Here is a 15,591-nt window from a genome sequence, read left to right as displayed (position 1 = left end):
GTATTCCATCCCATATACGTCACACTCAGTATAAATCTGAGGCATCACGGGGACCGAGCCAGATCTTTTCCTGATTTCCTGCTTCCCTTCCTTCACCCGGCATCCTGGAAGGATCCTGTCTGTTCGTGTGCCTGTGGTCCTGATCCGTGCCAGCCCATATCTGTGTGTTCCTGCCTCCAGTTCCCGACTGCTGCCGACTCCAGGAGTCCAGCCTGGACTTTTCCCAGGGCTGCCCTACAGCCTCGGTGGTGACGTGAGAGTTATTGGGGGAAAGGAGGGAGGAATGTGGTTTCCATTTTCCTGTATATTTGTATATATTTAGTAATTTTACCTATTTATCACTACTGTTTCATTAAAGTTGTGTAGTTTAGTTTCCAACCCATAAGTCTCTCTTCCTTATTCTCTCTCCTTTCTCTATCAAGGAGAGACAGATTAATAGAGAGCGTCTGTTATTCGGTTTAATTGCCGGGCCAGTGTTAAACCGTGACACAAGGTATGACCCTAAAATTGTGCAAAAAACCTAACCAAACAAAAAAAAGAAAGAAACAAAAAACTGATACTGGCATCATAAACATTTATCAGTTAGGAATGATACAGACTCTTATTTCCATCACTTATCTACGTTCTATTTCAAAACAGAAAAATAACCACCTAAAACTTATTTATACCAAGTTTTGTTATTATTATCAGTCTGTGCCCATTGCCTCTTGCCCTCTCACTGGGCACCACTAATTCCATTCTGCTTCTGATTCCACCTTGTATTCTTCCTTTTTACATTTCAGTTGGTCATGATCACTTTCTCATTCCTGCAGGCCTCCTATAGCCATTACATTGGAATGCTTTATTCCTGAGATTGGAGGTGGTGATACCTGAAATTTGTGGTGATACCCCACTGCAGGACTGTACCCCCATGGGACTCTTCTACACATTTGTCTGCGAAGGCTGAATTCTGTTCTCCTTGAGCTCAAAACTGTGATACTGCTTTTTTTTTTGTTTATTTGTTTTGGTTTTGTTCCCTTCTCTCAGCATTCTAATCTCACTGTCTCTGGATTACTGCAAGAAATACTACCCTTACCTTCATCCCACTGACCTTGTTTGTATGTACCAGGTTCAGCAGGTCATTACTTCTGTTAGTGTTAACGTCTGATGTGTAAACATGACAATTATGGACAATGGCTCAGTTGTGCACCTGGCAGTGTTAAATTTACAGGTGGATTCAATGATCTTATGGGCCTAGCCAACTATGTGATTCTGTGATTCTACTAACCATTTCTGTTCATGCACTGCTCCATTTTCTACTTGGAAGAGTTTTCATAGAATGGTTTTGGTTGGAAGGGACCTTAAAGATCATCTAATTTCAACCACCCTGCATTGCCAGGGACACTTTCCACTAGACCAGATTCCTCAAGGTTCATCCAACCTGGCCCTGAGCACTGCCAGGGAGGGGGCAGTTGCAACTTCTTTGGGCAACCTGTGCGAGTGTCTCATCACATTCACAGGAAAAAATTTCTTCCTAATGTCTAGCCTGAATCTCCCTTCTTCAATTTTTAAACCATTTCCCCTCGTCCCCTCTCTACACAGCCATGTAAATAGCCCTACCCCAGCTTTCTTGTAGGCCCCATTCAGATATTGGGAAGTTGCTATAAGGTCACCTCAGAGCCTCCTTTTCTCCGAGCTGAACAACCCTAATTTCCTCAGCCTGTCTTCATAGGGAAGGTGCTCCAGCCCTCAGATCATTTTAGTGGCTCTCCTCTGGATGCATTCCAGAAGCTCCACATCCTTCTTACCTTGGAGATTCCAGAACTAGACACAGTACTCCAGGTGAGGTCTCACAAGAGCAAAGTAGAGGAGGAGAATCACCTCCTTTGACTGGCTATCTATGCTGCTTTTGATAACAAAGTTTCTAAATTAAAAAACAACAAAGTTTCTAAATTAAATTGTGTACATGTGTACACACTCACACAGATACAGAGGCTAACCTGTTAAGGCTTGATGCCTAATTTCAAAAAAGCAGTAAAAATATACCCCAGTTAACCCACACAATCAAATCATAACAATCTAATATAATTTTACTTTTCTCCCATATTAAAGATAAGTAGTTGGCTGCTTTCTCTTCCCAATATGAGGAACCAACTTTGTAAGGTAAATGAGACATAGGGCTGCAGCTTGGTGCAATCCTGAGGAGCTCCAAAGTGCCTCCTTCTTAGGATCAATACACATAGGATCTCAAGATGATAAGCTTTGATTAGTATTTTCCACAGTTTTCCACAGGTTATGCTAGGTGATCTTTGGAAACTTTCTGAGTGGGCTTGTGACCCAAGTAGGAGTAATCTTATGTACATTTTCCAGGCAAGAGAGTTCTCGGTGTGGTTAGGGATTGCCTAACCACCCCTAATTGCTTTAGTTAGACTAGGAGGTACCCAGTTGTTTCAACTCACTGCTCCACTAGGTCAGGTCAGAAAGTGCTGGATTGCTTCAGCCTGCTGCACTTGCTATTGAAACAGGAACACTGGTGTGCCCATTGCCCTTGTAATTAAAGCAAGAACAATGCTGGATGATGTTCACACTGCAACAGGGCTTATTTTGGGGAGAAGTTCTGCACCACCACTGCGATTTACTGGTGGAATTTGCTAGTGTTAGGTTTATGACTGGACTTGATAATTCTATTATTCCCTGGATTGCCTAGAGAACAAAACCCAAAACTAAAATAATAATACTGCCTACCTCAGGGGTCACTTGCTGTCTTCAGAATCCATGCCCCAGTATTCATAAACTCCTGAACATTTCTCTATGTGACATTAAAAAAAATATATTTTTTTTCCTCATTAGAAATTTCTGAACATTTTTTTTATAAAGCAACTCAGTATGAGTGTGATTCTGCTAGATTTTCAAAGCCAGCTAAATCCGTAAAAAAAGTGTAATGAAAAATTTAATTATCTCACAAATTAGAAGTAAACAGTGAAACATGTTAAGAAATACAGGCTTTTTTATCGTTAGAAGCTTTGTGTATAAATTTCTACCAAGATTTTTTTTTTTTTTTTTTTTTTTTTTGTGAAAACAAAACTGAAACAGGAAATCATCACCATAAATTTTCTGGAAGATCAAAAATAATGAGTATCTCTGTCTGTAGCATAAATATTACAGCTGTGATTCCCTTATCATCGTTTTCATACCAAAGCTACTTCTTTTCAAAATTAATATAGAAACTAGTTTATAGAATGTGATGTTACTTTCAAACACTGTTGTAATAGAGAAAAGATGTATCTTAAGCTAAAAATAATACATACTAAGTCTTCAGAATTCAGGAATTTATGTCGGTTTTATGTGTTTCACAGCAAACACTCAAAAATGTTTAAAACATTGGAAAAAGAACAATTTTCTCCATCATTTTGTGGCTTAAAAACTCAGTAAGTTTAATCCTTCCAAAAGTGTCACGTTATATAAACTCTGGGTAAATCACATCATGTGTTCTTTTGCAATGATACAGAGTGCTTTTAAATAAAACCCTTTTTGCTGGCCCAGCAACCTCATAAATTAAGAAGATGTTGATTTTTCAACTGCATTTTTCAACTCCCTTCGTTAAAACCTCAAAACACAATTCTGCTAACAATGCTGCAGTTACAGTTTCAAAAGTCAAAATTTCCACAGCAGACTCTTACTCTCAAAGGTACTCATAAAATTGTGTTTAGGTGTTAACAATCACTTCAGATTGCTTTCTAAGACTAATCACAAACTACTTATAAGCCAGGATGACATGAAAAAAACCTAAACAAATGAACAACAAAAAACAAACAAAAAACCCGATTCAAATATAAAATTTTCCATTTTTTTCTGTTCCTATAAACTTTATAAAACAAAAAGTAGCCTGTACTATAAACCAAATTTTAGAGAGATTCTCCAAAAATTAGTTTTAACCTTTTGCTCATCTTAATAAAATAAATTCTACATTAATTTTTAAAAAGTTATTACTACAAATTAGTATCCATTGTTTTTACCCATATACTTAGAAGTAGAAGTTACTGCTGTAGAGTTGCTACAGTACATCTGTTATATCATAAGTTTTGTTAAGTTGATTGTAATGTGCTTTCCTATTCAGAGTTGTACCAGATGGCAAAGTAAAGACACAGATAGGCAGTTTATGAAATATGTATGAGAATGAAAAATAAACTATGCACCTAATATTGCACCTTTTATTCACACTTTTAGCTACTCAAAGTTTTTAAACCTCCTTTAGTTCTGTAAGTCATTATGATCAAAAGTGCCAGCAGCTGTTTCTTTAAAACCAAAAGGCCAGTGATTCCAACAACTACTGTGAATAACTGATTACTTTAAGAACCAATCTTTCAGTGCATTCTAGACTTATCATAGAATCATAGAATCATACAATTGGCTGGCTTGGAAGGGACCTCAGAGTTCATCAAGTCCAACCCTTGATCCACTACCACTGCAATTACCAGACCATGGCACATCCATGTCTCACATCCATGCCACATCCAGTCTCTTTTTAAATATCTCCAGGGATGAAGAATCCATGACATCTCAGGGCAGCCCATTCCAATGCTTGATCACCCTCTCAGTAAAGAAATTCTTTCTAATGTCCAACCTAAACCTCCCCCAGAACAACTTAAGACCGTGCCCTCTTGTCTTGCTGGGAGTTGCCTGGGAAAAGAGACCAACCCCCACCTGGCTCCATCCTCCTTTCAGGTAGGTGTAGAGAGTGATGAGGTCTCCTCTGAGCCTCCTCTTCTCCAGGCTGAACAGCCCCAGCTCCCTCAGCCTCTCCTCATAGGATCTGTGCTCAAGTCCCTTCACCAGCCTGGTTGCCCTCCTTTGGACCAAAATATCCTTCCTAAACTGAGGGGCCCAGAACTGGACACAGGACTCCAGGTGTGGCCTCTCCAGCGCTGAGTACAGGGGCAGAATCCCTTCCCTGGAGCTGTTGGCCACACTGTTCCTGATACAGGCCAGGATGCCATTGGACTTCTTGGGTACCTGGGCACACTGCTGGCTCATGTTCAGCTTCCTGTCAATCCAGACTCCCAGGTCCCTTTCTGCCTGGCTGCTCTCAGCCACTCTGTGCCCAGCCTGGAGCTCCCCATGGGGTTGTTGTGGCCAAAGTGCAGGACCCGGCACTTGGCCGTGTTAAACCTCATCCCATTGGAATCAGCCCAACTCTCCAGTCTGTCCAGGTCCCTCTGCAGAGCCCTCCTGCCTTCCAGCTGATCCACACTCGCCCCCCAGCTTAGTGTCATCTGCAAACTTGCTGATGATGGACTCAATCTCCTCATCTAAATCATCAATAAAGATATTGAACAGAACTGGGCCCAACACTGATCCCTGGGGAACACCACTAGTGACCGGCTGCCAACTGGATGCAGCCCTGTTCAGCACCACTCTCTCGGCCCGGCCCTCCAGCCAGTTCTTAACCCAGCACAGGGTGCCCCTGTCCAAGCTGTGGGCTGACAGCTTTTTCAGGAGGATGCTGTGGGAGACGGTGTCAAAGGCCTTGCTGAAGTCCAGGTAGACCTCATCCACAGCCTTCCCCTCATCCACCAGGTGGGTCACCTGATCATAAAAGGAGATCAGGTTGGTCAGACAGGACCTGCCCTTCCTAAACCCGTGCTGGCTGGGTCTGATCCCTTGCCCACCCTGCAGGTGCTGTGTGATTACACTGGGGATGATCTGTTCCATAACCCTGCCAGGCACTGAGGTCAGGCTGATGGGCCTGTAGTTTTCTGGGTTCTCCTTCCGGGCCTTTTTGTGGATTGGCGTGACATTGGCCAACTTCCAATCATCAGGGATGTCCCCAGTGAGCCAGGACTGTTGGTAGATGATAGAGAGAGGCTTGGTGAGCTCTTCTGCCAGCTCTCTCATCACCCTTGGGTGGATCCCATCTGGTCCCTTCATCACCCTTGGGTGGATCCCATCTGGTCCCATAGACTTGTGGGGATTGAAGCACTTCAATAGATCACTGACTGTTTCATTCTGGATTACAGGGGCACTGTTTAGATTCTTGTCACCTTCCATAAGCTCCAGAAGCCATCTGTCCTCAGAGTAACCTGTCTTTCTGTTGAAAACTGAGGCAAAGAAGGTGTTAAATACCTCAGCCTTTTCTTCATCTTTGACAACTATATTCCCGGCCATGTCCAATAAAGAATGGATGTTTTCCTTGCCCCTCCTTTTGCCATTGATGTATCTGTAGAAGGACTTTTTGTTATCCTTCACAGAGGTGGCGAGATTCAGTTCAGGTTGTGCCTTTGTCTCTCTATTTCTTTTTCTTTCTTTTTTTTTCTTTACAATAGCCAGCAGACAACCCCACTAATCCCATCAGTCACTCCACCTACTACTACACCATAGACCCCTTTTCTATCCATCTGCAAGCTCCATCGCCGACTCTGAAGTTCCCTTCCAGGGACTCATCATTAGGATTCATTCTCTGAAGCTTTCACCCACCGTGCCATACACACTCCCAGTGCATCTTTTACTGCAAATTCTAAAAACTTCTCTCTGAGCAGAAGTCAGACCCACTTCTCCACTCTCATCTTTCCCAACATGTCAGCCTGTCTTCCTGCTATCTTGTCAGGTCAAACATCAACTAGGGTGCTACCTTAACTTTACCCTCTATCCATTTCTCCTACATCCTTCCTGAATCAACCATGACAGAAGTTGACATTAATATTAAATATGTAATGCACATTTTTTTTCTTCTGCTTCCTATCAGAAATGACTTAACAGATGCCTTGGTATCAGGAAAAAGTAACACCTCTGGGAGAAGTCAGAGCACAAGCTGCTATAAGGAAACCTACAAGCCACTGAACATCCTCTAGTTTTGCGGTATTTTAGTTAATAATACTAGTTAATAATAATACTTCCATTCTGAAAAACTTTAAAAATTGCTAAATTTGGTCCATGAAACATGAATAAAACATTAATCGAAATTGCTAGCATTTAGTTATCATTTTCAATACAAAACACAATGCATATTTCATTATGTCTGTACTGTGTATATGAGTGTAAGTTTCTGCAGTAATTACAAATTTCTGTCACTACTCCAAAAAAGTGACTTACATGCTTGCCCTCTGGGATCAAGGCCAGATGCATTCACAAGATGGTCTGCACAGCTACTACCACATCACATAAGCCTAGAGTGTACCAAGATACAAGGGGATGCAGTCAAGCTTCTTTTTCCTTAAATACTTCAGCTCTCCTGTATTGTTGTACAACATACACATGCTGCACTGCCACATTCACAGACAAGTAGCTGTTCTCACAGCAGAGTGGACAGCCCACAAAAAATGCATTCAAACACTGACAAAAAGATGTCTGAGTGAAATACTGACATGAATAGAAGAAAGGTCAGAACAAAGCATCCAAGTATGAAAGCCTTACGTGGGGCAAAACCTCAAAGCAACTTGACTGTGGCAAACTGACAAGACAATCTGGACTTAGAATGCATTTAAATCAAAAACAAAGAACTGGTGACCCAGCTGTAAGGCACAACAATTCTGAGCTCCAGGAGGCCACTGCGGTTTAAAAATATGTATTTTCATCACAATTGAAAGAAAACAAAATTGCTGGATGAAGAAGAGCCAAGAGCATGTCATCAGGGTTTATGAGAAATTTCCAAAGCAAGTTATTACAGTGTCCAGAGGAAATGGAAAGGAAAATTGAAGTTACAGCCCAGTAGGCTACACAGGCAGGGAATGCCAACTGATGTGAGGCTAGGCTGGTACTGGTTGGAGGCACAGAACCAGAGCTAGCTCCCTGGTCCCACTTTTGTCCCTTTTGCTCAGGTGCACAATGGAATTTAAGACTGACATATCTAAGAATTAGTTTTGCGTGGGAGATCAAGATGAAGTGAAGGACCTCAATTTTCCTTCAAAAACCTTTCCTTAGTGAGTTTCTGATTCAAATTTAACACTCAGTGCATTAAAATCCAATCCAGATACGACAAAATTCTTTACTTTTTAAAAATCTATTGATGGTATTAATTGCATCACATCCAAGACTGCTTTATATACAAATATTAACAAATGCAGCTTCTTCTCACACAGAACACAATACCTGCTTGCCATCAGTGGTACCAAAAGAATAATGTATGACAGTTGTCTGACTTTAGGGAGGCTGGATATAACTGCCCAAGTAAGAATCTTTCTGAAACAGCAGCTGTGGTAAATACCCCTCACCCACAGTTATAGACAAAGTATTGTCAGCAACCATACTTTTAACTTGGAATTCAGAACCTTTTGGGACAAAATACTTCTAGTATTTTAGCAAGGGATGGGTTCAGCCTTGTTTCAGTTCACTTTTTATTGATTCAAATAAACCTACATTGCTACTGAGTAAGAAGCACCCCTTTTGGAAAAGGGAACTTGAAAGTTTTACTTAGAAGTACTAGCCTGTCCTGATCCCACTTGCATGGAAGACTTGATAAGAAAGGGGATTTAGCTGCAGTGCACTTACAGGAAATGCCTGAGAACCAGGTAGAAATCAAACATTAAAGTACAGCAAAAAAATCTAAATGCTAGGTCCTGGAAACAACACGTATTAGAGACAGCTGACCGAACTTGTGCTTTAATGTTCAGAGTTCAAAGCATTCTATGCACAACAGTGCCATCCAGGGGCCAGTTAATTGCTGGGGAACGTCCAAAGAACTTTCTGAAACGGATTTTATTTGTATAAACAAAGAGGTTTTATATTTAAAACAGTTTCCTCCAAATATTTTCAAATATGATCTCAGATCTTTTGATTACTGGAACAGAGAAACAGTAATGAGGAACAATAACTGACTCATTCTCTAGACATGCTGAAACTTGCTTAAATTTAGGCATGGGTTTTGTAAAAGTTGTATTTCGGTAAAATTGAAAAATGTGTGTAACAACTTAAATCAACAACTCCTTCTGGCACAGTAAATTGGAAATCATGAGGTTCTCATGAAACGTTGCCAAATTCATGTAGAAAGAAAATCAGAGAGAGGAAGGCACAATTTGAACTTAACCTTGCAACTCCCATTATGGAAAACAAAAAGTCTTTCTATAGATACATGGATGGCAAAATGAGGGGCAAGGAAAACCTCCATTCTTGGTGGGACATGGGGGGAAACATAATTACCAAAGATGAGGAAAAGGCTGAGGTACTTAACACTTTCTTTACCTCAGTTTTCAACAGTAAGACAGGTTGTCCTGAGGACAGCTGGTTTCTGGGGCTTGTAGAGAGAAACAAGAAGCTGAGTAGCTGCCCTGTAATCCTGGAGGGAACAGTTTGGGACCTGCTGAGCCACTTGGATCCTCACAAGTCTGTGGGACAGATGGGTCACATCACCACCCTAGGGTGATGAGGGAGCTGGGGAAGAGCTCGCCAAGCCTCTCTTCATCATTTACCAGCACTCCTGGCTCACTGGGGAGGTCCCAGGTGGTTGGAAGTTGGCAAATGTCACAGCAATCCACAAAAGGGATGAAAGGAGGACTCAGGAAACTCCAGACCTGTCAGCCTGACCTCAGTGCCTGGCAGGGTTATGGAGCAGATCAACATGGGGGCAATCACACAGCACCTACAGGATGGACAGGGGATCAGACCCAGCCAGCACGGCGTTACGAAGGGCAGGTCCTGTCTGACCAAACTGATCTCCTTTTATCATCAGGGGACCCACCTGGGGGATGAGGGGAAGGCTGTGGATAGACTTCAGCAAGGCCTTTGACACCGTCTCCCACAGCATACTCCTGGAAAAGCTGTCAGCCCAGGGCTCAGACAGGAGCACTCTGTGCTCGATCAGGAACTGCTGGAGGCCCCCAGAGAGTGCTGCTGAACAGTGCTGATCCAATTGGCAGCTGTGGTGTCCCCCAGGGATCAGTGTTGGACCCAGTTCTGTTCAGTATCTTTATTGATGATTTAGATGAGAGGATTGAGTCCATCATCAGCAAGTTTGCAGATGACACTAAGCTGGGGGGGAGTATGGATCAGCTGGAAGGTAGGAGGGCTCTGCAGAGGGACCTGGACAGACTGGAGAGTTGGGCTGATTCCAATGGGATGAGGTTTAACACGGCCAAGTGCCGGGTCCTGCACTTTGGCCACAACAACCCCATGGGGAGCTCCAGGCTGGGCACAGAGTGGCTGAGAGCAGCCAGGCAGAAAGGGACCTGGGAGTCTGGATTGACAGGAAGCTGAACATGAGCCAGCAGTGTGCCCAGGTACCCAAGAAGTCCAATGGCATCCTGGCCTGGATCAGGAACAGTGTGGCCAACAGCTCCAGGGAAGGGATTCTGCCCCTGTACTCAGCGCTGGGGAGGCCACACATTGAGTCCTGTGTCCAGTTCTGGGCCCCTCAGTTCAGGAAGGAGATTGAGGTGCTGGAGCAGGTCCAGAGAAGAGCAAAGAGGCTGTGAAGGGATCCAGCACAAGTTCTGTGAGGAAGGGCTGAGGAAGCTGGGGGTGTTCATCCTGGAGGAGGCTCAGGGGAGACCTCATCACTCTACAACTCCCAGTAAGACAAGAGGGCATGGACTCAAGCTCTGCCAGGGGAGGTTTAGGTTGGATATTAGGAAAAAAATCTTTTACAGAGAGGGTGATCAGGCATTGGGATGGGTGGTGGATTCTTCATCCCAGGAGGCTTTTAAGAAGAAACTGGATGTGGCACTCAGTGCCATGGTCAGGGAACCACAGTGGTGGTGGTTCCTGGGTTCCAACCCAGATGATTCTGTGAAAGCACTGCTTCACTTAAAATGAATTGTGGGTATGGAATTGTACAGAGTCGAAGATTCAGACGTCTTTATTTCTACACAATCCGTTCCCTGCCTTCTCCACAAATGGAAAAATCAGCCTGGAAATGGCAAAACTTTGAAAATATTTTTGTGTCACAGGGAAAAAGAGCGTGAGAGTACAAAGCCGGGCCTTGAAATACCGCCCAGTTGAGCATTTTCTCATGTAACCTTCACTAGCCAAATTCCACCACACCAGTGGCAAGCCGCGGGTAGGTAGAATCCCAGATTAATTACAAAATCATAAATTGTCGGGAGGGGCAGATGTTTCTTTAGTGTAAGCTTTTGCAGCGTACACCTTTCCAGGTCCTTCTTTCAGGCAGCTGATGACGCAATGCAGCTGCACACTGCGTCACGCAACAGAAAGCAGCTTCGGCTTAAGCTCAGGCGAGGAGCGCTCTCTCCCCGGGGCGCCTCAGGACCGGGACACTCTTCCTGCCTCCCAGAAATAGCCAAAAACCCTCTCTACCCCGATTTCGAAACGCCACGCGACTTCGGGCAGCCTAAGCCCGCGGTCCCCGCTAGGGACCCCCCCCCTCCCCCCGGCAGCCGCGGAACCGCATGAGGCGGCACCGCCGCTCGGAAGCTGCTGGAGGGAGCGCGGAGTCGGAGGATCGAGGCCATCGAGAGGTGGTCTAGAGAGGCGCTACCCATCGAGTCTCAGGCCGGAGCGCCTCACGCGGCGCATGCGCGGAGTTTCGGTTCCGGGAGGCGGGGGCAGGAGTCTTTGGAGCGGGGAGCGCGGCGGGCTGGGGGCTGCGCCATGGCTCCGGTGCTGAACCTCAACAACGAGGTGAGCCGCGTCCTTCCCCTGAGGCGGCGGGCGAAATGTGCGGATGGGGAGGGCTGGGCCGCGGAGGCCCCGGTGGGGCAGGTAGAGGCGGCGGCCCTTGGGCGGCGGCGGCGGCGTGTCACCCCGCGAGCGGGCCGGGCCGGGCCGGGCCGGACCGGACCGGCCCGGGCGCGGCCCGACCCTCAGTGCTCTACCGTCTTAAGGTAGCTCCGTACGTTTAGGAAGGAGACAGTGATTTACATGACACCCCCTTAAAACCACATGAGTAATTGCTGTCTTCACATCCTAGCTGTGTCCTTATTCAGTGCTAGCTGTGGTACTAATTGTGTGGTTTTCTGACCACAACTTTATCTCGTATATAGACAGAGTACATTTTGCAGAAAATAATCACATCATTCTCATCTTCTGAATTAATTTACAATGCCTGGGCCTTGCAGAGCTGTCTGGAGCAGTGGGGAAGGCACTGGACTGTCCCCAGGCCGCGCAGTCACCATGTGGTCTGAACTAGCTGCTGCCATGCCCCAGGAAAATGCTGAGCATCCTGTGGGCTCTGAGCAGAAGAGCCTTGAGTTGGAAATAAAGATCTGTCCCGTAAATTTGAAACACTTCCATGAGGCTGCTGTGCCGTTGTCGACACGTGCCTTGGTCCAGCATCTTTGCACTGAATGTTGTATCAGCATCGTGTCATGTCACATTTCACTGTGTTTGTGTACTTTGTGTGTTGGCACTGAAGTTTTGCCCTTCATTCTTGGTCACCTAGCAAAATCTCAGCTGCCTGTCTCCTGGGTAGCAAGTATATGAGGTAACACTATATCTTGGAGGAGCTGAAAATTAGAAACTAATGGGTTAGAACTATTTTGCTTTCCTGTAAGTTTGAGGTTTCATATTTACTTCAGGATTTTTTTGTATGCTACATGGCCCAAACCAGGACAATTGTATGTAATAAATCTGACAGCACTAAACAAGCCTCTTTAAACTGTTACAGCAACACTTAAAGAATAGGTGGCAGTTCTGCTGAACATTTGTTACATCAGCTTCTGCAGATGGCATTATGCACTTCCAAGATTCCTTGATTATTCACAGTATGGCTAAAATTACTATTTGTCATCAACAGAGCCAGAATAACAGATTATACAACCATTCTCAGATTACACATATTTAGAGTACGTTTTATGTTCTAGGAATGTAAAGACTCTGAGAGAGGTTGATTTGCAAGTCAAGAATTTAGTGAGAGGAAGCCTGTTCATCAGAAAAAAATGTAGTTTGATATTTCTTTAGAATCTAGGTATTTATTTGGGAATTTATTACAAGCTTTTGGTCTTTGCTGTTAACAAACTAAAGGTCATATATGATTGATTTCACTCTGAAATATGATAGTGAATGACCAAAGTAAAAAGACAGTATTTAATTCATTGTTGAAGCAAGGATTTATTTTTTTTTTATTGATCAAGTTCAGGTAGTGATTCATAGTCTTTCATCAACAAGGTACTTTTATCAGAAGGGATGAAAACACAAGCATTATTTGAGTGAGGAATGACCAAACGGTTCTTGAGAAAAAGATACAATACAATTAATTTCTCTACAAAAGATTGAACGTTTTCAGTAAGATCACTGAGGATGCCATTCCTTCTTAGTGTTAAAACATCACCCTGTACTAAGAGGAAAATGAAGGGAAGTTCTTAGATATTCTGTAAGATGGAGCTTTCATCAGAATGAGGACAAAAAATAGGCACTGCCTGATAAGAGGTCCATTTGAAATGGAAGGTAGTACAGAGACTGAAATCCTGGGTGCTGTCTTGTGAAGAGAGACAGAAGGTTAGGCTCGCTAAGGGTAACAGGGACACCTAATGTGAATAGCTTAAAACACTTTTTTTCTGGTTCTACACCTATGATTCTTCAATAAGCATCACAGCTGTATTAATTACTATGTTGAGTACTCATAAATCTGAAATATTTTCTTTGTCAATATTTGGATATCGACTTTGGATTTAAAGTTATTAAGATGCTCTTGTAAGATCACTTTTACTGGTGAGAAGTATTTAGGAGGGTCATTACTCCAAGCCTCCAATACATCACAACAAAAGGACAGGCAGGCAAGAATGTGTGAACTGGGAGCTTCTGGACACACTTAAATGTAAAAAGAAAATCTACAGAGGGTGGAAGCAAGGGCAGGTAGCCTTAGAGGAGTACAAAGAAATTGAGCAGCCAGGGATCAGCTTTTGACCTGATCGGAACTAAACCCCAGAGAAAATTAAATCTAGCCAGGAATGTCAAGGGAATCCAGTGCAGCAAGTTTGCTGATGACACCAAGCTGTGAGATCAACACTCTGGGGGGAAGGGATGCCATCCAGAGTGACCTTGATGGGCTTGAGTGCCAAGTTAGTGGGCCTTACCAAGTTCAACAAGTCAAACAAGTGAACAAGTCAAAGTACAAGGTCTCAAGCATAAATACAGTCTGGGCTGAGAATGGATTAAAAACAGTATGGTGGAGAAGATCTGGGGAGTGTTGGTTGATGGGAAGCTCAACGTGAGCCAGCAACGTGCCCGTGCAGCCCAGAAAGCCAACCATAGCCTAGGCTGTATCAAAAGTGACCAGCATGTTGAGGGAGGTGGTTCCTCCCTTGTACTCTGCTCTGATGAGACTCCACCTGGACTAGCATGTCCAGTTCTGAGGAAGGACATGGAGCTGTGGGAGCAAGTACAGAGGAGACCCATGAAGATGATCAGAAGACTGGAGCCCCCTCTCATGTGAAGACAGGGTGAGAAAGTTAGAGTTGTTCAGGCTGAAGAGAAGGCTCTGGTAGCAGCCTTCCAGTACCTGAAGGAGGCCTACAGGAAAGCTGGGGAAGGATTTTTTTCAAGGGCATGTAGTAATAATTGGTTTTAAACTGGAAGAGGGTAGATCTACATTAGACACTATGCTGAAATTCTTCACTATGAAGGTGATGAGACACTGACATGGGTTGCCCAGAGCAGTTGTGGCTGCACCCTCCCTGGAAATGTTCAAGGCCATTTTGAAGAGGGCTTTGAGTAACATGATCTAAGGGGAGTTGTCCCTGATCATGGCAAGGCAGTTTGGAATTAGGTGATCTTTAAGGTTTCTTCCAGTCCAAACCATGCTAAGCTTCTACAATCTATGACCTGTGTTCCTATACTATGGGTGAAATTGTGAAATTTGAACAGGAAAAAATTATTGTAGAAATTTATAAAACAGATTATAGAAAGTCTGACATCTTAAACTTTTTATACTTTCTTTGTGTGTTCTTCCAGTTCCCTATGGGAAGGATTTACTGTAATTACAAAGTAGCTTTACGATCTGCACCCTGACATTCAGCAGTCAACATCTTACCATTTTCTATTCATCATATTCTTTTGTACAAGAGAAAACATAACTTACAGAATAAAAATGTTCAGTTTTGCAATTATGTGTCAGCTACATATAATCATGCTTTTTCAGCATTTGTCTCCACTAAGCCTAATTGTGTTCTCATCTTTTTAAAAATTTCCTGGGCATGGAGGCTGAAGGAATATTTTATTTTTAAAGCTGTTGTTATCTTGTATATATGTCCTATTTTAAAACAGCTTTCTTAAGAATAGATTCCAAATTTAAACTTTACTGGAAACTTTTGCTAGATGGCAGCACATAATCATCAACTGCCATGGACAAAGGCAAATGTAAAGGAAGATAGCTCATTTTTAATGTGAAAAATTACTGTTGATCAGCAGTACACAGTGGTATGAAACTGAAGCTTTTGAATGAGAACCAATCCAGGCTGATGTTTTTTCAGAACTCATATTTCTTAAATGATGTTCTGTTTTCACAGCATACTGTGCTACCAGTGTTTTATGATTTCAATAAATACTGTTATCTCTCTGCCTCTCATTTTTCCTTTTTTGGAGTTAAATTCTACTTACAGCTACCTCATGGAATTAAGCTGCAAAAAGCCCATGAAACTAATGCAAATGACATCTGTATTAATTATTTTAAAAATAAGTGTTATGATTTCTATCTACAATAATGCTGTAATGGCTGAAGTTAAATAA

At 43.3% G+C, this 15,591-nt stretch overlaps 1 protein-coding gene across 1 annotated transcript in view; it reads left to right on the top strand.

Moving 5' to 3' along the window:
• The first annotated feature begins 11,176 nt into the window (after window positions 1-11,176).
• SRFBP1 (serum response factor binding protein 1) overlaps window positions 11,177-15,591 on the top strand; it is a 71,209-nt gene continuing 66,794 nt past the window's right edge. Inside the window, exon 1 of the mRNA XM_030467964.1 lies at window positions 11,177-11,547. Coding sequence (XP_030323824.1) covers window positions 11,518-11,547 — 30 coding nt within the window. The 5' untranslated portion in view covers window positions 11,177-11,517. The remainder of the gene's footprint in view (window positions 11,548-15,591) is intronic.

Source organism: Calypte anna, chromosome Z (assembly GCF_003957555.1).
Source record: "Calypte anna isolate BGI_N300 chromosome Z, bCalAnn1_v1.p, whole genome shotgun sequence".
NCBI classification, from domain to species: domain Eukaryota; kingdom Metazoa; phylum Chordata; class Aves; order Apodiformes; family Trochilidae; genus Calypte; species Calypte anna.
The sequence above is the reverse complement of the archived record's forward strand: the minus strand, read 5'-3'. Positions and strand labels throughout refer to the sequence as shown.